Source organism: Acipenser ruthenus, chromosome 8, assembly GCF_902713425.1.
Source record: "Acipenser ruthenus chromosome 8, fAciRut3.2 maternal haplotype, whole genome shotgun sequence".
Lineage (NCBI taxonomy): Eukaryota > Metazoa > Chordata > Actinopteri > Acipenseriformes > Acipenseridae > Acipenser > Acipenser ruthenus.
In genome coordinates this window covers 40,396,571-40,420,833 of record NC_081196.1, presented here as the reverse complement: position 1 = coordinate 40,420,833, position 24,263 = coordinate 40,396,571, and the positions used below count along the sequence as shown (strand labels likewise).

The window sequence follows — 24,263 nt, the reverse complement described above, 5'->3', positions numbered from 1 at the left end:
ATAATAAGTTATGGTTCACTAATGTTAAGTTCTGAAACAATAAAACTGCATTTTTATATAATTTTTACACACGCAACAAAAGGAATATTCAAACATTAATATGATCAATTCCAATCTCGGATCCAGAATACTGTGTGTTTAACTTCAGTGGAATCATGAGAAAGCTTAGTGCAGGCTGAAGTTGATTACTTTTTATATAAGCGATTTCTAATGTTTGTTTGTACTGGTATCATAACACCTTAAACAATTTTCTTCACAGTCAGATGGCTATTATGCATTTCTTTGTACATGCTGTGTATATGATACATGTATTTTGGTATCCTTAAACTTTGGTGTACACTTCTACTGTTTATTTTATTGGCAGCCCAATGTACTTTAGCTGTATAAGGTAGTTGGTTTGAGCTGCTGTAAAAATGTTTTTTAAGTTATTCTATTTTCTTTTTTCCATTGAATTTCAATCCGTGGACACTCACATTCCACCTTTTACCAAGCAGGTTTGCACTATGGCCAATATATATATATATATATATATATATATATATATATATATATATATATATATATATATATATTCATGTAAACAGATTTGAAAAGGTTACCGTTTTATTTACCCTTTCCATAAACAACAGGTCAGTCAAGTAAAGAAGATAATGGCATTCTTGGCATTGATGTCTACACGTACTGGCCGGATTTAAACTGCCTGACCTTACAAAACAACAATAAACATTTATTTTGCTAATTTAATAAAAGTCCTGCTGTGGCAGTTTAGTCCTGTACCTTTTTTGTTATTGTTGCACTTCTTCCTGGTCCGTGACGTTATCCCCCAGTCATCCTTGTGACAGTAACCCACACCAGAAGTGCAAATGGAGACATAAAAACAAAGCATTTCAGTCCTGAGATGCCTTGGTGAGTTGATGCTTTTAACTCTTTTCTGCCTAAATAGAATGACCATACAAGGGCATGAATAGGACCACTTTGGGTTTTAGTGTTTGTAGTTAGGCAACTTTAAATAAGAAATTAAAACCCAATATATTGACAGAAAGGCCTTAAGTAGCTGTTTCCAATAATATAATATATTTTGTTGTGGAATATATATATATATATATATATATATATATATATTCCTAATAATACATCATATTTAAAAAACCTGCAATTTCAACCCCTTTCTAAGTTGGATATTAAAAAATATATATTAGGGACGTTACTGTTGAATAAAAAGATCTGATTTAAAATATCTTCTACCGTAGAGGAGCTACAATAGTTTGTTCAAGCCATGGCCTGTATGCCAAAATGCCCGAAAACAGCCCTATTTGTAACACTGTCAGCTATCTTATGGAAGTAGTCCAGACTGAGCAAAGTATCAGAAAGTACATTATGTAAACCTTTTTACCATGGAATGTATGAATAAATGCAAGTAAAAAATGCAGTTTTTTTTAAATAAATATTAAATAACTTTACATTATGAAGAGAATCGTATTTATATATACAACTTATACCATTCACTATAACCACGAACAGTAAATCAACAATAACAAAAAGAAAGTCTATAGAAAAACAAAATAGATGGTGATAAAGCAGTAATCGTAAAAATAATGGGGTGATGCAATAAATGTGGCCATCACAGTAAGCAAACAAACAAATACATAAATACATAGATGCGTAAATAAAGAGAAGTAATAATAATAATAATATACTTTATTTTATATAGCGCAATTCATGCGACACATCTCAAAGCGCTTTGCAGTCCAAGAATAATAATACATAATCATAAATAATCACAGCAGGCTATAGACGTTAAAACAAAACACAAGTACTGTGCAAACTCATAAAAAGCCAGTTCCTTACACAGGCTGAAATGCCAATTTAAAAAAAAATGTGTTTTTAGGTGTCTTAAAAATATTCATATTCTTAAATTAGTTGCATAGCAACAGAAAGCCCTATCTCCCATACACCGGAGCCTGGTTTTTGGGACTCTTAAGAGCCCAGCATCAGCAGATCGCAGGTTTCACACAGGAGTATATTCAATTAACATATCGGAGATGTAACTTGGTGTCAAACCATTCAAGGCAAGAAGTGGTGTACGTACAGTCAAGTCTCCTCTCGATCTTGTTCTGTTGTACGTGCTGGTAGATGCGTTTCCTGTATGACGTTTTTGATGTGTATCATGAAAATTGGCAAATATAACATTATTGTGTTCCTAGTGACAAGGCTCAGAAAGACTGATTTGATTGCCCCACGGCTTATTATTGTGGTGAGACATCCCAGAAGAGAGATCGCATCATCGGTGCCTAGACTCCAAAATTAGAGCGCTTTGTCGCGTCAGGGTTAAACAAATCTCCAAAGTTCCATAATAACTACCCGCTGCCATCTTTATTGAACTCATCCTTGACATACCCTCTGTGCCTGCATTTTGTCTGTCTGATATTCATCAGACAGATTTTAAATTCCTTAGGTCTGCTGTCAAGATGTAACAGCAGCTATGTGATCTCTCAAGTGTGTCAAAAGACATTCACTTCATTATTTTAAGCCCTGAATACATTAAAAGGAAGACAGAAGATGCTGTACTACAGCTATAACACATCATTTGATTTTGGGTGAAATATAAAACATGATATTCATATTCGTAGTTATCCAGTAGTACATGTAAAAGAAAATACACAATTATGTCTTAGAGCAGGCTGGTGGGTTATTTATCATTAAAACTATCAGGCAGTTTCATGATATTCATTTCCAAACATAGCCAAACAATTATATATTTCACTTATAAAGCAGAATCTCAGAACACATCAGAAAAGTGTTCTGAAATGTCTGTAACTAAAACTGAATTTTCAATACAAAGATATAGAGTTGACTACATAGCCACGTCTTCAATGGCTACATTTACAATGAAAATAGAGGTAGCACGCTATGATTGTCACACTGATATTCCTGAAAGAAAAATCCCTTGACCTTGTCCTTTTCTATTTTGAAAACAAATTTCTAAGTCCCGTGTCAGATGGTTTGATGGTAATTAAGGCAGGGCTATACTAATTTCATATAGCACACAGCATAAGAATGTATCAATAATTAAACGCACATTAGATTTGAAAGGGTATTTACATTGACTTTGTAAGATTTTAAAATGATATTACAGAAACATTCCAATTGTACTTACCTAATAGTGGCCAACTGGGTTTACAACACATGTAACTCAGGTGTTGTTCTAGTCATCTGTTAAATTTAATTATTTGTTAAATGTTTGTATTACGATTCCCTCATAGCACAAAAAAGAGTCCTTAATGTGCTATGTTAAAGTTGTAGCAACATGCTACTGCTAATACTAATTACATTTACGTTTTGATGTAGGGCTATATGCATTTCTTAACACAAGATTACAGGAGATAAGGAAGTCTATTTCTGTCTCAGTAAGATGATGATTCTTCAATTTGTCTTGAATTTGATGCATTTTGACTACTGGAACAATGCTAATCGTACCAAATTGGAACTGGCCTTCCCCCTCTATGAGTGCCATGGTTGGAACACACATTTCCAAAATCTAGAAAACTATAGTACAATGATGGTATGATGCCATCAAAATGCTAGGCCCTGAAAACTTGGGACCAGGAACATTCACATAATATCATGTCAAGTCAAATAGACAAACGTGACGGCTGAGGCCTTCATCAGTGTGTTTGAAGTGGATGCTTTCTGAAGGAAGAACCGTGTTGGGTTTTAGTAGATAGTATACTTTCTCGTAATAGAGGGCATTACCGTCTTGTAGTTGACGACATCAGAAAGGTAAGAGCACTAACGTACAATACTAACGCCAGATTATCAGTATCCTGTATCGTAATTAGAAACCAGTAAACAGTGTCTTTTGTTGATGATTTATACATTTAAATCTTTAAATTATAGATTCATTAATATTCGTTTTCAGTCTGTCTAAATGGTCCATAGCCATCATACCAATAAGTGCCTTAATGGAGCTTCCTGACTTGTGGCTGGAAGTTCTGAAGTTTCTAATACATGTAAACAATGTTCTCTTTGGTATAATCTGCAGTTGTCACTTTAGAGACTAAACACTGTTAACCACAGAGGCTACACAAACCTAGTAGTCTAGTAGAGTAGGGTCCTTCCAGGTAAGAATTGCAACTCTTTGTTCAAGCCTATTACTGCCTCAGACTGTGTAGTTTCTGCCTTGTTTAGACAGAGCTAGTATAGTTTGTGATGCTATCAGCACAGCATGAACATGGAATCCCCCATCTCATGGAAGTTGTAAATAAAATACCTAACATGATAATTCACTGAAATATATGTGTTGCGCATATAACTGCGCAACACATATACTATACTACTGCTCTTCATGACACTCGACCTGCATACATTGTTCTTTTCAGGATACATAGTGTGACCTGCTTTGTTTTAGCCATTGGAATTGTATTTTTAGTCTTCAGGTGGCAGGCCTACAACAATAGACAGAGAGCTGTGCCAAATTAATGGGAAAGTAAGGGCAGGGTTTTACTAGAGAATAAAGTCTGTAAAACATGCTAATTTGATACTGCTGAAGGCACTGCTAGAAAATAACATTCAAGAAAAGTATATTGTAATATATAATAATTTACCTCCCCCCAGCAAAAAATAATTCAAGAGAACTTTTTAGTCCTTGCATAAGCTTCTCAGTTGAAGATTTAATCAAGAGTTTAGGCTCACACAATGGAGCAGAAAGTAATGTTTACCCTGCAGGAGTAGCCAAAATGTTGCCTGTAATCTGAGGATCTCATGGATAGCTTTCAGAAATAGATTTGCTCATATGGGATAGAAATAGGAGCCAGGGGTTTAAGAATGTTGCTAATTTTCTACCCCACCAGCTGTGTCACAGCTTTCTCTAAGCCTTCAGCATGACATTTTAACAAGCTCAACTGTGTTAAAAAAATATATAAATAAATAAATAAAATGTAATTGATTCTAGCATGACAGACTCTGAACTGAAGGGGAAGAGGAATATCTGTGTCTTCTGCTACTTTGTCAATAGTGCCTTTGGGAAGACATGCAAGTTTAAACTAATATAATAATATTATAGTTTGCACTGTGATATGTCATTTCCAACAGATATAGGGTCTTACACTAGCCCAGTACCTCGACACAATATGATGAGATATTGGTAAATGAGGCCTGCAGAGGTGACCAAGGTAATATTCAAAGCTACCTTGAGACTTCAGAGGATAACAAGGCCTCTTAAATCTTATTTGTAAAAAAAAACATTCATCTGGGCAAAAATAATATGCATAAGGGGAGTGGTTAGTGATGCTAAGTAGATAAAGGATACACTTTTGTACACCTTTAGCCCCAAAGACCTCTGAACAAAACTGGTAGGGTTCCATTGGTGTGCCTATTTAAAATGCAGCGCGAGAAGTAAATAATTCCATAGAGGAAATAGTGTTATTGTCTGACACAAATGCAGTGCCAGTGAAAGGTGACCGATGAAAGAATGTAAGAATATAGAGGGTATAATTTTCCATGACAATTTAATTTATGAAAAAAAGATGGTTACTCCACTAAGTGTAACATTAAGTGTTTTTCATTATGGCTTAGTGTTTTACCATCTTTTAATCATGATTTTAAAAGAACTAACATTGTATGTAAGTCTTTCTCCTAAAAACATAATCTAATGTAAAACTCCTAATAGCACATCCACAATGCAAGCCCAGTTTGGACTGGAATATAAATCCCTTTCACAGCTAGTGCTGCTTTTTCAAAATTCACTTTTTGTGTGTTTGGGCCTTCATAACACAGTTTTAAAATATAACTTAAAATGACTGTTGAATGGACATAGTTGGAGCAGAAGTGTGAGGGTCCTGTTTTATAGATGTCTGATAAGGGACTGCTCTGTAATCTAGTTTCCTCTAACACAATAAAATGGAACAAACCAACCCCCATGTTTGAAGGCAGCCAAGAAATTTAATTAAAGCATATCTCCTCTCTGTACAGGATTAATTAAGTAAAGACATTTAACACCATCTGCAAGCTGTCTCCCTCGTATATATAAATTAAAATACTCGTAGAATGCTGAATGGACAATATTTCATATTAAAGTCCTTGAAAAGGATGAAATTGAGCATGGAATAACAGATGAAAGGAGAGATAAACTGTCATGACTAAGAAAGATGAGAACACCTCATTTTAGCATTGTACGTTTGACATTTCAATAAAGTACCTTCTAAAGAATTATACCTTCAACTTTAAAACAGAATGTACAGTATTTTGATTTATTCTCACCTGGTGTGATAACAACACATTGATTAGCTCCCTGCACTGTTTGCCTTTTATTCTGTTTAGCCTACTGGGGGGGGGGGGGGGGGGGGGGGGGGGGGGGGGGGGGGGAGACTGTCACTATGCACCAAGTTACTGATATGTGAAAGCTACCCTTTTGTGGAGCTTAAGTCAGTTAGATTTCAGACAGTGAATGAAAGTAAAATGCTATTCAAATGTTCTTTTATAAAAGTCCCAACACTCTTTTGTCAGCCATCATGAAAGCCCATTTAAAAAATGTAAACTATTGCTGGCCAAAAATATACAGTGCATATATACGGCAGCGTGTATATTTCTTTGCAAAAAGGGGAGCAATATTAAATAGCCTAGTAACCTTTACCTATATCTGAAGCATAGTAAACAATTGTATAATCAGTACAATAGACTTACCACAGTACAGTACAGGAACAAACTCAAACTTTAACTTGTTGTTGTGTTATGCTTAAGTGATTTATTGAGGTAAAAATGCATGAAAATTGTAACAAAACATTGTTTTTATTTAAACAGATGCTAGTTTTACTTTATTAAAAACAACTACAGATGCAACATTGTTCCAGAACACATGCTTTTTTCCTCCTGTAAACATGTTTATGAACTGAATAATTGTACCAAATATTTAAGCAAGCAAAACTTTCTAACCTGTGCTCACATGTAGAAATATTTCAACCATACAGAATAGTTTGTCAAAATACTTGACGGCTGAGAACTACGAGTAGGAATTTTGTTTTATCACTAGAAATTTTATCAACACAGTTTGACAAACAGTGTTTGGCGAGAAGCAATCCTGGCATATCGCAAAACATCTGCACACTCTGAAGTTGTTTTCCCCAGGAAGGATTTGCCTGGAGCATGGATGATGTTATGTTTACATTTTCTGTCAATAAAACACATTCTTAAAGTTTTTCAGAACCATCATTGCATCACTTTGTACCTCTCTGCAGATTAAGTATGCTGAATAAGAATTCCTAATTTGTATTTATTTATTTAAAAACAAAAATGGTGAAATATTTCAACTAGTGTTAAATACTGATTTATCAATACTGAAGAGATTAATAAAAGCAAATTCTTTTGAAACTTGGTGCTGCATTGTAAAGCACACAGGTTTGGTTTCTTGAATTGTGTGATTAATTTTTTCCTTAAGCTTTAAACACTCTTCAGAGCCAGGGATGTATATAGGGATTTGCTTAATATGGCTTTTTTAGTGAGCATTGGAATGATTTAGCTGAAGGCAGTTCAGTTGTTTTTAATATGTAATGCATTTACTATTTGATGTATCCTTTATAGTCATACCCAGCATTTTGTACAGTAGATCAGATTCTTAAGCTTTGATGTCAGTTTCTCAGATTAACATCATGAGAGCCTCCAATCCACAGCTGTGCGAGCGAGGACACATCAAAGCCAAACAGTGCCATATTCCCCTTGACATTACAAAAAGTTTTTCCTCATAGATGCCATTTCTGTATGTGCAGAAACACAACAGTAAATTGATCTCCAAATTGTCTTTAGTGATCATTATCACTGTTTTTTGTAAGCATGTCAGTCAATTTTTTTTTATTTTGGTGTGTCGGTCCTGCCTTATAAGGGATTCTGATAAGGGGCTGCTCTGTATTCTAGTTTCCTGGAACACTGCAAAGTGGAACAAACCAGCCCTGTGTTTCATTTGAAATACGTTTTATTCAGGTCCCCTCTCTGCCAGTGACTAGGTATGCTGCTTCTTAAAATAAAGGGCAGGGCAAGCTACCTTGCTTTTGTTTCAGTCTCATTAACCCTTGGACAGTGGAAAAGTTTTTTTTGTAAAAGGGTACCTACAGTGCAACAAACTATATACTTTTTTTAAATTTTTTTATCCTGCCATAGGATTAATTCAGTAAATACATGAAACACCATCTGTAAGCTGTCTCTCTCTCTCAAGTTAAAGGTTAATCGCCATTAGATTAAAATACACCATAAAATGCTTGCTCAACAACCAAGACTTAGGTATTCAGTGGCATCGCAGGCAGAACAGAAGCCACTGTGACTAATGTATAGCTGCATAAACTGATGGAGGCATAGATGCTTCTATGGATGATGGATAATATGTGTACTGTTTATTCTGATTATATCTGACTGGGGAATTGCAGTCACGGCATCTCTTAATTTCTAAATCAGAAAACAATGATGATCAGATCTCAATCTGAAGAGAACAAAGAGGTAGCTCACCACTACTGCTCTGTACTCTTACAGTAAATCTTGCGTGCTTGAAGCCATGTACTGAATCTTTCTTTCTTCCCTCAACAGCAAGGTTTAGACACAAATCTGAGCAACCTAATCAAGAGGAACAATGAACTGGAAACTCTAATGGGCAAACTCATTCAGACATGCCAGCATGTAGAGGTAAGTGTCTTTCTGTTAACAGCACTTGACTTCTTATTGTTCCCAAGTGGATTTACTGTATGTTTAAAACAGGTTTGCAAATGTACTCTCGAATTATTCAAAATGACTTCTACGTGATATGCACAATCCTTGGTTGGAGTTAGAAATGCAATGATGTTTATACTATAGTATGAGGCTTGTATAATACTGAAATTTATTTGGAAGCTTCCAATAATTCTTTGTGGCTTATCTTGTCATTGGTTTGACCCAATTGTATGTAAACAGGGATTGCCTTTCTCAAAATGTCTTGGAGTTGTTTCTCCTTCTCCACCCTTACGTTTCCTGGCAGAGCCCTTCTGGTGGATCGATCGGACTTTATACTTGGTTGACCTCTAACCACTTCCAGAGGTGTCACCTCACCCGATGGAGGCTCCCTCTGCTGTTATCTTGATAAGGACATCAATATTTACATGATTGCTTCATGCTTTCAGCTTTATGTTTAAATCCAGTGTGGTACAGTTGGTAAATCTTAACACATACAATCTTTACAGCATTATTTGATGGAGAAGAAACAGGGTTTTAAATATGTCCACTACTTGTGTTTTCTGAGAGCTGTTGTTTTGAACAGTAGCTGTTACTGACACATACAATGTTTCTGAAATAGAGGAAGGAGGAAACCATTAATTATTACTGATGATAAAATAATTACTGACAATAATATTTTGCCTTCCTGGCCCTAAAGGAAGAGTTTAGTGAATTTATTTCCTGATACACTTTCTAATGAGAGAAAGGAAGAAAAGTGACTTCACATGTTGCTTTTGGACTGAACGGTATGAGTTTTGCCCTTGGGGATTTTAAATAAATTCAGGAATGAAATGCATTGTTATAATGCAGGTATTTCCAATTGTACCTACAGTATGTGTAGTAATGAAATGCACACAAATACAGATTGTTATAACAAAGTGTTCCCTTAAAAGGGACCTGACTGAAAATGATTGTTTTGTCTTTCTCCTTGGTATTTCACTTTCCTCCGAATTCCAGTTTTCAAGGAGTACGAATTCTAATTTTTGAAGTAGTCAGTTGCACTCAGTCACACATCTAATCTATCTTTTTGCCTGTTCAATGACATTACAAAATAGAGCCCTGGATGTTCAATTCTCATAGTATGAAAACATATCATTGTATGTCTCCCTTTGTTACATACATGTTTAATGATATATTGTGAAAATATATATGTAAAAAAATACTGCTTAGCATTAGAGGGGCAGCAGTGTGGAGTAGTGGTTAGGGCTCTGGACTCTTGACCAGAGGGTTGTGGGTTCAATCCCCAGTGGGGACACTGCTGCTGTACCCTTGAGCAAGGTACTTTACCTAGATTGCTCCAGTAAAAACCCAACTGTAAAATGGGTAATTGTATGTAAAAATAATGTGATATCTTGTAACAATTGTAAGTCGCCCTGGATAAGGGCGTCTGCTAAGAAATAAATAATAATAATAATAGAGGATGCCTAGATATGCAAACAACAAAAATAGTCACACTGGATTAGTAATGCATTCTTTGCAAATGCAAAGGTTGAAATCATGAATATATCAAATGTTTTTTAAATTGCACACTACGTTAAGCAGAGAGTATACAGATATTGCGAAAGAGCCCATTCAAGTGTTTTTTGGTAAGAGGTAGATCTGAATTGAAATTACATCCCCCTCAAGGCGCTTTTCACTTTTTCTGGACAGCGTTCAAAAGATCTAATGTTCTGATTGATTCCATTGTTGCCACACTTCATTATTTCATCTCCTGAATGCAAGTTTGCATAAGGGATTAGTTTTTTCTCTTAGACTCTTGGCTCAGGCAAATGCTCTACATTTGAGAGGAAAGCCCATTTTGATTATGCAGAGGGGCAGAAAATGCAATTTCACAGAGAAGTTTTAGAGAAAATAAAATCATTAATATGATATACAGTTTTTTTCTTGTGCTCATTTTTAATGATACAACAGTAGTATGCTATTTCTGTACTGGGTTTAGTCTAGTTGTACAGGTCAACAGCTGATGTGTGCTCGTTTAATAATATTGTTATTGACTAGGAAACTTACAAGGTGATTGGCTTTGAAACTCAACACCACAAGAATACAGGGAGAAAGGAATAACCTCTGTTTAAGGAACTGCTCTCCTCCCCCCCCCCCCCCAGCAGAATACAAAACTTAGAATGCATCATAGTCACTGTAGTTCTATCCACATTGAGGATTACAATTCTTAACAAAAAATCGGTCCGTAAATCTTCATCAATTGTATGTGAGAACTGACTGTGAAATACAATTCCTCAGTTAATGTAATCTACTCACGTCATTTCATGTTTTCAGAATATTGAAAATTACACTCTAAGTGACTTGAAGTGGTGGACAGAAGACTGATGTTTTGAATGTATGGTAGTGAGAGTAAGAACACAGGAAGCAGGAATTCCTCTGAAAATGAAAAGTGAAAACCAGTCCATCTACCAACCACTTCCCGTATATTGTGTTTGAGTGCAGGTATTGGCGTTGTAATCTTGAGAGGTCCCCCCACACTAATGGCTTTAAAAGTCCCACAGTGCAGTATGATCAAAAAATTACCCTCTAAAAATATTGTAATATTATATGCTCCAGTAGTACTGCCTGGAGCAATCCCAGTGCAGGGCCCAGGTAGCAGCTGCAATCTCGGAGCAGTCATTAAACATTACTTCCACTCTGAGGTTAGAGGGTCTTGGACTCAATTCTGAAAAACCGGGATACAATAATACAGGCCTATGAACAGCAAAACTGTGGATGCAAGTTGTCAGCATTTTCGATTTGTTCAATACCCTGTTGCTGAGAACGACTTGCTTTTGTGGTTTAAGAATGCCCGTAATCAGACTGGGACATGCTGATTTCAAGTTGCAATATATACTTTTTAAAAGGTCACTTCACTTACAACCATTTTTTCAACAAAATGTGCAGTAATTTCAAATGTGTCATACTTTTCATTGTACTGTAATTAAAATGAGATGTAGTATTCTGCTTATATTCAAAATTGAATCGGAATGCTAAGCAGAGGCACAGTAGGCATATTTGCCCTGCTCCCCATTAAATTCTCCTTTGCATACAGTAGATCCTGAACATGAGTGTATCATAGTTTATACTGACATTTTGAAGGTTTCACTGTAGATATACAGTACAGTTCTTTAAGTATCGGAAAAAACTGATGATACAGCAACCTGTGTTTGCTGTTCTTCCATTGCAACGCATCCGGCCCAAGTCACCTCCAAACCCCAAATTTCCTGTCCCCTTTAGTTGTTTTGCTTCAGCATGACCTTACAGAACACCTCCCTTGTGAGCCGGTCCTCTTATGTTCCTGGAATGGAATGTAAGTGTCTCTTTGATAGCCAGCTGAGTTCCTGATCTGAGGAAGCTCACTCTACTACTGTCACAATAAACTCTACTGTTGAAGTCAAATACAGCCAAGACGAAAAGACAACAGGGTCCAGAAGAGATTCCTGCAGAATTTAGAGCTCATTTTTTAACCCTTCTGATCAAGTCAGTTTGTAAATTACAGTTTAAAATCCAGTACCATATTGTTTTTCAAACTCCAATTTTCAATACATGTTTCATAGCTTACATGACAAAACAAAGTCTGCAAATAGAGAATATAGAATCCATGTAAAAAAAGGTTCTTTGAAGCACCTAAAAAGGTCTCCCCACAGTGGCAAAGCAAGGTTCTAACGAGAGCCTTTACTTCTTAGAGTGTAGGCATTATTAAAAGAACGATGGAGGAGATTAAGAAAAGATGGAACAATATTCCGAGGCGCACAAAAGAAAGTCTCATATACAATGAGGGCTCATCCTCCACTGTTATTATAGTAATGCCTACAGAATTTATTTTTTGTAATATGGCATTCTGCTATTTAACAATACTGGTTCAGGCAGTATTGTTAAATTCAAGTTGGAAAGAAAATGGTAAAAAAAAGGACAGAGGGACAGATGACGCAGTTAGTTTGACCATATATACCATACAGATATGCTTTAAAGTCATACATAGAGTAAGAAATACAGACAAACATAAGAAATAGGAGAGTAACTGCATAGAAGATATAAGTCATAGTTAAACTGAAGACTGTTCATGTGAAGCTGTATGGAGTTATTGTTGCTGAACATATTGCTGTACAACAATGGAAGGATTTTCCACCCATTTGACTGCCATGGATGTAAGTAAATAACACTTTTTGTTTCTGAAGTTTGAAAAGTCTATACGCCTGGAATTATTCTATACAAAATAAGAAGCTGAACTAATATGCGAAGCACAGTAACTGGATGATGCGTCGTAATGTATAAGCAACCTACTACAAACGCTGAAGTGGTACATTTGTTTATTAAGAAGCCACCGCACATTCCATATTTTATTCATTTGTCCTGGTGATGTATTTCGAGCTTGTAACACATATTCATGTTACAAGTACTTCCTGTACCAAGATCTCCAATTACATATTGGTAAATTTCAGTTTTGCTTTCAAGCATCCTTATCACCATGGCTAGTACCAGGCTGAGGTCTTTGTGTGCCATTCATTTTCTTTTGGAATGTGTAGCCTACACACGCAGGGTTGACCCAAACCCGCTATTTATTGTGAGAGGTGTGTAATTCTCCACCGGTAATTGCGGTGAGGGGTATTTAAATTGGTTGATTGCGGAATCGCCTGCTTTACCTAATTAGTCTTATAAAATAGGTTGTTCTTTTGATGCTGAGTGCGGCTGTACTGAACACGCACATTACGTGACTTTTTGCAGTCGATTTTTCCCCTTTTATAAATCTGAACCTGAATGCAGAATCCTGTTTCGTAAACAGGACCTTGGTACAGTAGTAACACAAGCAGAGAGTCTCAGTGCTAGCCTGCCATGTCAATGGTGCTTGTTATGCTTATATCCTCTGAGGTCTGTCTCAAGCCAAGGCTGCTACTGGTGTTGTATCAGTGCCAATGTAGATTTCTGTTATTGTTTTGATGATTGGTTTGTCGTTGTCAACAAGAATCACAGGCAAGGCGGTCTGAAAAGACTTGTGTAAGTCTTTTCAGACTTGGGCAGCAGTGTGGAGTAGTGGTTAGGGCTCTGGACTCTTGACCGGAGGGTTGTGGGTTCAATTCCCGGTAAGGGACACTGCTGCTGTACTCTTGAGCAAGGTACTTTACCTCGATTGCTCCAGTAAAAAACCCAACTGTATATATGGGTAATTGTATGTAAAAATAATGTGATAGCGTAACAATTGTAAGTTGCCCTGGATAAGGGTGTCGGCCAAGAAATAAATAATAATAATAATCAAACTTGAATGATTTTTAATTGTTTGGACCTAGCAGAACAGAATGCATGACATGTACACTGAACAAGTATAGTAATCAGCTAAATCCTCTGTGCCGCCGTTATTGTCAACTGTAAAACATGTCTAGACTCGAGTGGCATTGTGGTTACTAAAAATACAAGTGGCAACTGGTAAGTGTGTTTCCAGCTGATTTTTAAAGTTGGCATGAATATACTGTACAGACCCTGTTGTGAAGTGCACAGCCAACTTAAACAATGTATTACTATGAGTAGCTTCATGCTAGCTTCAACTATGCATTCATAACTTCAAAAACACCCAATCATAGAAATGTAAAGTAAGACTTAATGTTTCGACAGGTGTCTTCATCAGTGTAAGAATATAGACAGTATAAATCAATGCATTGATGAAGGCACTAACTGAACCTGTGTCTACTTAATTGGGTTTGCTTCAGAATAGGGCCATGTTATTTTTACTTGCTCTGTTGTGCCTTGCATGTATTTGTCTTATCAGAGATCTGTATAGTTACGTTCCCTTGCTGATAGCTACCTTTTTATTATCAGGTAAATGCATCAAGACAAGAGTCCAAACTAATTGAAGAATGTGATCAGCTGATTGACATCATTCAGCAAAGGAGACAAATTATTGGAACAAAAATCAAGGAAGGGAAGGTAAGGACAACTGTGTACGGCATCAGGTGTTAGTGTATCCAGTGCAAAATGCTCCAGTTCATTTTGACATTAGTGCCTCTTAGGCAATGTGGATACAAATGTACCTTATGTGAAAAATTCTAACTATTATTTAAAACGTCTGAATTTGAAATTATGATATGAATGGCAAACAATGAAAAGCAAAATGTATATATTTTGAAAACTATTTGTTATAAATAATTCTTTCATTACCTACTAAATTGTATTGTTTGCTGCATCGTTGCTGAAAGATCACAATTCACTGTTAAACAGTTCCTGGCACAACTGATACCTAGGAAAGAAAAATAGAGCCAGGAAAGTTCAGGTACATTTACAGGTGGGTTTACATGTTCTTGGTTACCTGTGCCTGCATCACTATCTACAGTAGTGCTGTCTTTTTTTTTTTTTTTTTTTTTTTTAATCGAGATATGTGCCGGTATGTATATATCGTAGATTTCTCACATTTTACACAGCGTGGTTTGCTTCCTTTTAACAGTATAGGTTGCTCAACTAGAGGTTGGTTCCAAAGAGGTACCTTTTTCAAGAGTTGCAAACTTTCTTAAGTTTTATACAGATGTTCTCTGCCCCCTTAAAATAAATGATTTAAAAGAATTAGCAAACAAGGGCTGTCGGACACACAGAAGTACAGAAGGACATCCTACATGCAAATATTGCTGATTACTGCGTGATGGTCTTCCAAAATACCCCAGAAACCCACCATTTATATACTGTGGTACAACACCAGTCATCCGTACATTTAAATTGCTGTTGCATGGTAAGGGAAATTAATGTGGAATAAAACCAAAAAATCCATCATAACATTTTCTGGCTGTTGACCACGCAGATGAGAAACCCTGTGCTGAATGTGACAGAGGGATAAACTAGGTAATTAATAGCCAGGGGGAGAGTGTGTTCAGAGTGGAGAACGGGAGAGGCGCGAGTGAAACAGAAACTAAAAACATAACAATTGCTACTCGTGCTGGATTTGGACCAGCACGATCCTTGTTTGTTTGCTGTATTGTCTGTTTGTTTTGGCCATCGTGCCTTTTTGTTTTGGAAAGTGTTTTGTTTTGTTCAAATATTTTTATTTATTAAGAAAACGCGCAAGCAACACATTCATACCTCGCAGTCCTTACTGTCTGTGTCAAATCTCTTCCTGGTGTGACGTCACCACGCAGGCTTTCCGTGACAGCGCAATGTCTCTTTCTAAAGTTTTGCATTGAAACCCAGTATGAATACACATCATTACATGGTATAGAAATGTCTTTCATCATTTATTTTACTTACCATGGAACAATGTAAATCTGTGTGTCTAATGACATTGAAGACTTAAATATTGTCATGTTGCCTGTTTATAGAATAACTTAATTGTACAGTATATTCGAATTCTACCACGAGTGAGAAAATCCACCTGTAAAGCAGATAATAATAAGGACTACAGGTCTGAGTTTGACTAGTAACCTGGGTAATTCTCTGATACATAAACATAAAATACAACCTCTTCAATCATGACAGGGTAATCCAGCAAAAAAAGTAATAGATCACCTGCCATGAAGAATAAAATAAGATTTGAAACAAAGCGGACAATCCATTCAAAATACCAGCACTTTTACTTTAGAACCATTAATAACATTTTCACGTTGTTTCAGATATGATCACAACAATACCGTCAGGCAATTCTTTTTCACAATCACCTGGTATTATAACGTTGCAATTGTTTTCAAAAACGAAAGGCAATCGTTGACTACAATGATATGATATGAATGCCTGTTTCGGATTGACATGCTGGAAACCACAATCAAATGGCGCTAAATAGCTTCCCCTGGGCTTGTTACTTTTGTAAGTAGTCTGATATGTGTGTTATCGGTATATTAAAAAATAAGCTTTACTGTAGACCCCAAAGTAACTTCAATGGCCTGTGACTGCTCTCCTGACTCGGTATGTTTTGTGCACACACAATAGCCAGATGTAAAGTGATGATAAACAACTCTTTGGAATAGTGAGAAAGCAGTGTTTAAAAGTGTCTGTGAGAAGGCAGGGCATTTACCCCAAGGCGATATCATCAATTTCTACTGGATAGAAGTAGGTTGAGCAGTAAGTGGACCATGTAGTTATTCTGCTTGGTTTAATGACTAATTTAGTAATCTTAAAATAAATGCAGTACATTAAGTGTCTCTCACTACACTGTAATTACACTACAATTGCATGTGTGGTTACATAATTACACAGACTGGATATGTAATTAAAGCGGGCAGTATTGTGGTTATATTCATAAAGTATGACACATGAAAAGCAATTTTAGCAAATAAAACAGAGCCACTCATTTACTTCAATATAATAACTTCTATTCATTCCTTTTATATTGTGTTTAAATTCCAGTTTAGTTAACCAAAACACATTATCAGGTGTTTTTTGATTTATTTATTTTTCAAATCTCTAAAGCCCGCTGCACACAGCCCGACTCAAGCTGTCCCGACTCATCTCATCTGAGTATGCAGATTCTGCAATCAGTTGTGCTCAGTTTTGGTTTGACGTCACAATTGAGTTTTTCCCGACTTGGTGTCGCACACTGCTGAGACTGAATTACTGACCACAACTAGATACTGGTGATTACTATGTATGCAAATTTAATTAATACTGCCCTGTACACATTTTTGTATTAACTTAGCCCATGATAGCGACCCTCATATTATGCATGGCATCGTATGCTGATTAGACGGTGGAGACAGCACCGCAAGGCAACGAAAAGAAGCGATTAGCCTATTAATTTAGCTATTTACACCGTGCAAACGTTTCAGGCAGTGTTTGACTTTTTGTATAGTTTGTCTACTACACTTTAGCCTGTAGTAAATAAAATCCAACCTGGTTTTTATTTGACTTTGGCATTTTTTTCTCAGCGTGTGGATCTAGGGGCTTGTGATTTGTGACCATGGAGATCGACGCACCGGTTACTTCTGTTTTAGCACAGTAAGAAAATATAGGCTGCCAGTAGATAATAAACAGGTGAATTGATAATTTACTTTTGATTAGTAAACACCTAAAAAAACTATTCAAATGTGCACATATCTGGTATTTATGAATTCGGGACACTCAGAACTATTCAAGACTAATGTATTTTTACCTAAAACTAAAGCTGTCAATATTCGGCCATCTTGTATGACAAGTTACATGACAAGATGCGTCACTTAAACCTGCTTCACCATTGGTTGACACCCTTATGACTAATCGGTCTCAGTCAGTCTTGGTCGGCAACCGCCGCACGCAGACAGACTGATCACATCTGAACAAAACTGCATCTGAAAAAAGATTCAACATGTTCAATCTTCAAATCTGAAGACATCCCGACTGAAATCTGCATAGTCTTGGTTTTAAGGGCACGCACACTGCTACGATTCATCCAGACTCTGTACGGCCAGTTGAGATGAGATGAGTCGGGCTGTGTGTGGCGGGTTTAATGATACCATTTTGTAAAATTAACAGTTTGATTTGCATTTCACAAAGAAATTGCATTTTGGTGTACAGAACTTGATAAAAACTAGCTAAATGCATCTAAACGATAAATAAAACGTAACACATACACACAATGTATAGCAAGGAGATCATAAAAAACGAACAATGCAATTCATACTTCACTGCACTATATTCTTCCTGTCAGTCGTCCAACTGAATAACCCTTTCCTTGTCCCCTAAGAACGGTTCATTTACTGCCGTTGTGATTAAATTATACACCCTGACAGCCCGCAGGTTACTCATGATCAAGAGGAATTAGGAGGTGGCTCAGTGCAATAAAATTCTTCACAAATCAGACATGTTCTCACTGGCGTAGCTGCAGTCCTGTCAGTGACTGAATTATGCTGCTTGTTTCCATTTGTGTTGGGAGGTAGTGGAGGGGATCAGAGAGTTATCTTTGGCATGAGATGCCAATTATCCTGTCAGTCAGAGGCCTATCTCAGTACTGTTTCCTGATCTCACACACCTACCTGAGACTTTGTGTTCCCCTTGAGGTTTTCCACAGATGAGACTTCCTTCCTTTCCTCATGTTTGAACTAAGCGATACTGTTAGAAAGAAGAGGAGGATGTGCATTGCTGGTACCACCTGCAGGATGACATACAGAGCAAGCTTGTTGGAAAATACATATTGAACGCTGTGCACAGTACAATGCAAATTACTATTTTATTTTATTAAAGGAAGCTCATTGTGCTGCCCTGTCACATCTGAAACAACAAATGTGACATGACGCTGCTTGCCTCATCTAATAAAGTAGCTGCTTCGGTTTTCAGGGAATTTAACTTAGGCCTGCACATTATCAGTGTGAATTACGCTTGAGCTAAGAAGCACAAAGGCATATATACATAAAGCGACTTACTGAATAACAAAATAATGTTGCATTAAGCATTGGTCCCTATAATAATATTCTTGACTGTAGAACAACATTTACATTTTGTAAAGCCTTGGCAGTGGTCCTTGTAAAAATATTGATTTATTTTTAAGTGTAGTTTCAAATGGTATGATGATTGCATCGCCCTTTGAGCCTTCCTCTTCCAAATTTTACGACCACAACACATCAATTATCAATTATGCTTGGGCGTTTTTTCTGTCAAAATATGTATAGTAGTTACTCGACTTAAGTTGTACCTTCTTTCCTTCACTGTCTTTCACAACAAAATCCTTATTATGGTCACGGGCACATTTTTCTGGGGGTTTTGTGTGTAGGCATTTTTTTTTACATTTCGCCACAATTTGCAATTCTGTTTTAAATCCTCTGTATCTTAACTGTAATACAGCTTTAAATCCTGGAACAAGGCTCCAATCCTAATTGTAATCTTGTTTTAAACTCAGTAGTGGTTAGGTTTTAAAGTATTCAGAATGAATCAATGACATACAAGTCAGGAAAAAGTCAGAAAAAGGGACATTGCCCAGCTATACTGGAAAAGTTTTTTTTTTTTGTAGTCGTCGTAGTAGTTTTTTTTTCTTTCTCTGCAGTATTATTTATCTACCTAAGAAATAATCTGTGTATAGTTACCATCTATAATATATATATATATATATATATATATATATATATATATATATATATATATATATATATATATATATAAAATAGATTTGGGAAGTCAAGGTTTCCAAGGGAAGAGCAATTTTCAATTTTTCTTAATTTTGCAAATCTTAATGAGCTTCAGCACAGTAGAAAATCAATGCTACTTTTATTTGAAGATATGTAATATTTAAAACAGAGGTGTCACTCAGTATAGGGAATGTTCCACTGTACCATGCAATATTTCAATTTTGTGAATTTCAGGTTTCTGCAATCGATATAGGCTCCTGGGCATTGACACATACTTTTGTCCCTCATGTGTGTTAACCTCTGTCTATTCAGATAGGTGCTGATTGAATTCCAGTCTGTTAAAACAGCTGTCAAACCCTTTTTTATTTATTTTATTTTTTTAAAAGGTGGTGAGATTGCGTAAACTGGCCCAGCAGATTGGTAACTGCAAACAATGCATTGATAAATCCTCGTCCCTTATCATCCAGGCTGAACAAACCCTCAAGGAAAATGACCATGCCCGCTTCCTGCAGACGGCAAAAAATATCACTGAAAGGTAAAGCCACCACAGAATTATAACAGTTCAATTAAACCTATTATTATTATTATTATTATTATTATTATTATTATTATTATTATTATTATTATTATTATTATTATCTCATTTTGTGTACCCTATTTTTTTTTTTCAAATTAGTCATCATAAAAGGCTTGTCCAAAAAAATGCTATTATCCCAGGATTTCAGGAAGCAGGATTTCATAAGTACTTTAAATACATAACTAAAAAACAAAAACACATCAATAGTCAGCTTTGTCATTTATAACCTGTTTGTATTTCTTCATTTTCTCTCCCAATGTAAATAAGTTTCACACTTTACAGTTTTATAGAAAACAAGATAACCACTAATTGAATTGAGATGAAACTTAGTTAGCACATTCAAAAAGGAAAAACACTAGTGTGACACCAGACCAGAAATAAACAACACATTTATTTTAAGGGGTTGTAAATAGCTCATTTTTTAAAAAATAATTTTGAAAGTGTAATTGGTGGGTTTTTTTTCTTTTCAGAAAACTACTGTGCTTATGATGCTTTGGAAATAATATCTTTGAGAATAACATTTGTGAATATTTCTTGTGCTCATAGAAATGCAAACGCCTACAAGCAGTTTTATAAAACTATAAAAACACACTGAAGTAACATTGGAAAGTCCAAGATTAGTGCAAATCAGATGATAGTGCTTAGTTCCCCTTTTATATAATGTTGGAAATTATATTTAAAACAATTCAATAATATTAATAACAGAGGTAATGGCAGATGTCTATTCTAAGAATGGCTGTCCCAAATGACATGCTTCGTAGTTCTGACAATGTTGCACAGAAGACCAAGTCTGTGTACGGTTCCGTAACATCAATTAAAAAAAATATGTTAGCTAAATCTGATTTGAAGTCAAATTTGGCCTGGCAGCTTTCCAACCATTAAGAGAATTGTTTCCTTTTTGGTCTCCGTGTATTTATTGATGTCTGTTTTGTATTATATGAATTGAAAGCATAATTGATTGCGATACAAAGAATCAATTTTTAAAACATTTGAATTGATTATTTTGCAGAGTTTCCATGGCGACAGCATCTTCCCAGGTCCTGATACCACAAATCAACTTAAATGACACGTTTGACACATTTGCATTAGACTTTTCAAGGGAAAAGAAAATGCTAGAAAGCCTTGACTATCTCACCGGTAAGCTTCAGCAACATTACCTCCGAGAGTCGCTCAGGCAGGCTGGAATTAAGGGTCTTAGCATTGGCATATGAGCAAGATCCAATATTCATATTCACATGTGGTTATGTAAGCTTTCAATATAATTTTAAAGGTTACTTGTTATTATTATGTATTGTATAGTTAATACCAATAGTTAATACTCTTACATGGTAACTGCTGGTGTAATATCTGTATAATATAAAGGGCCTGTACCATAGTGTTACTATGTAATTACATCAGGTAATAAGCAGTTTTTCATACACGTCATTTGCATGTAATTGCTATGTAGTTGCCATGTAAAAGCAGGAACCATTGGTTGTTACCCAGTTATTACAATTGAATTACATGTTTAGCTTTTCTTTATTTTTTTATATTTTCATATGCCTTTGCTGCCTACCTCAGTTCATGCTTAAGTACATGATTAGAGACAAACAGCAAGCACCTACTGTATTGCATTAAAGTATTAAACTTTCACAGAACATCTGCAGTGCTTACAATGACACTGCGTTATCTTTGCTGTATCCTGTGTCATCAATATTGCAGCAGCATTTATTTGTACACAATCCCCATTGTTTTAATATTTTCTATTCACACATCAGTTATAAATCACCTGGGAAATGCATTTCTCAACTTTTGCTCGGGCGTGTTCACCAAGAGAAAGATCACTTCTCTTCTAAACATTGCAGTGGATCCAAATCCTGCTCCCTCCTACAACAATGCTTGTTTTCTGTTCTCACAATACAACACTCATTTCAATCAGAGCACCAGCGTTGTTGCAGGAGGGAGCATGATATTGATGCACTATAATATATATAACACAAATGAATTTGCTTTTGGCCAATGCTTCTGAGTACAAGTTGATTTATGACTTATTTATGATGCGTAAATAACATATCAACATGCTTTTATTGTAAAATGATGCTTCCCGGGATGTTCTGTAACACTTGTAATTAATACATAGCTTGTGTTCTATTATTTTATCTTCACGTATCAACCATGATGTTTAATACATGAATGACCCCAAGACAGAATAAAATAAAATCATAAAATTAATGAACTGTCAGATGGTCAATAGCAAAGGAAATGTCATCACAAAAAGACTGCAATTTATGCCAATCCTACCATTTTATACAACTGAAAACATCTTAATGGGCAGTAAATTGCTTGTCATCACTGTTATCACCCTCATCATTGCAGTTGAAGAAACTGTTCTCTCTCAGGTGACATTTGCCATGCTGAAGTACCCCTGACAAGAATCTAATGTGTTATTTAAAAGGGCTAAATGATTACCACTTGGTATTTTAGCTCCAAATCCTCCGGGAATTCGTGAAGAGCTGTGTACAGCGTCGCATGATACTATCACTGTCCACTGGACATCTGATGATGAATTCAGCATTGTCTCCTATGAACTTCAGTATGCCATCTTCACAGGACAGGCCAATGTAGTTAGTAAGTATATACACTTTTATTCTGTAAAGTTGATCAGTGCTTCTCTTTATTTAATTGTTTTACATCTGTTTTTACTAATTGAAATACCTTGCAGCAAGTACCCCTTTGTAGCTCAATGTTAAACTATGTAGTTTATGATTAGAATCTTCAAACCTGCTAAATTACAACAGTCCTCAATTGATCCAGCACTACAAAAAAAAATGTAAAGTGCTTTGGTCTTTCCTTGTTGTAAAGTCTTAGTTTTTAATTTAAAAAGTCAGTGCTGCTTCCATTCTTCATTCAGTCATCCAAACTATTTTATTGCAGGATAACATAGGATAACATGATTTATAATTTCAGTAAAAAGTGAATAGAATCAAGGTGTCACTTTACAATAATGGGGAACAATAATAAATCTACTGTACTAAGTACACTTTCACAAACAATTCTACCAAATATTCAGCCAAGAGTGAAATGAAGCAGATATACATACTGGATTAAAGTGGATTACAGGACATGGAAAGATTAAAGTACAGACATTTTTATAGTTCAAATATAGCAGTTCAACATTTAAACAGGTGCTCACTAAAAGGAGAGTTACAATACACGTTCAGTGCACGTCAGTGCTGGGACGAATGTGTTTTTTCTTGTTCGAATATTCTTTCAAAATTTAAAGTAATATTCAAAATGTATAACCTGAGAAAACATGGTCATTTAATTAACTGTGATTAGTACTATATTACAGTAAAGTACAGGACCATTAGCACACTCCAAAACAGCTGAGAACAACATCAACATGATATAATTGTAAAAGTGTAGTCACAAATCCACAAGCCATGTATATGAAACAATAAAACAAATTCTTTTGCAATCCATCACAAAATAGCAGGGCTCGTTTTTCATTTTGCTGTGGTATTAACTTTATATTGGTTTGCAACTTCACAGTTAAATGCAGTGGGTCAGAATGGTTTACTCTATCTCTGTTGCATTTGTCTAGCAAAGTCTGACTTGAATATAGCCTGTATCAGAGGAAGATTACATTTAAACTGGCAGGAAAATAAATCAATATTCTTACTTAAAGCTCATTAACATTGTTTTTTTTTTGGCTATTTCATTTTGATATATCTAAAATATCAGAAAATCAAATTGAGATGATAAAAATAGATTTCAGAGATATCTGTAAATGAATCAAAAGATGTTTATAAACAATATCTCTTAATGAATAGCCATGAAAACAGCTAGAGAGCATATTGTAAGCCCCCCCCCCTTTGACTGAGACCGTATCATTATCCTCATACAAGATGGTGGTTTGCACAAGCAGTACACCACTTTTTCAACCTCAATTTGGTCTGTTGAGTCGCGATGTATACAGTGCATGCTCATAATGT

The 24,263-nt window shown here is 35.7% G+C and overlaps 1 protein-coding gene across 6 annotated transcripts in view; it reads left to right on the top strand.

The window, feature by feature from the left end:
• Positions 1-24,263, top strand: part of LOC117407287 (E3 ubiquitin-protein ligase Midline-1) — a 135,419-nt gene that overhangs the window by 101,418 nt on the left and 9,738 nt on the right. For all 6 annotated transcript variants that reach the window (XM_034012114.3, XM_059028977.1, XM_034012115.3 and 3 more), the window contains 5 exons: positions 8,569-8,664; positions 14,521-14,628; positions 20,099-20,247; positions 21,299-21,426; positions 22,753-22,896. In XM_034012114.3, coding sequence (XP_033868005.2) covers positions 8,569-8,664; positions 14,521-14,628; positions 20,099-20,247; positions 21,299-21,426; positions 22,753-22,896 — 625 coding nt within the window. The remainder of the gene's footprint in view (positions 1-8,568; positions 8,665-14,520; positions 14,629-20,098; positions 20,248-21,298; positions 21,427-22,752; positions 22,897-24,263) is intronic.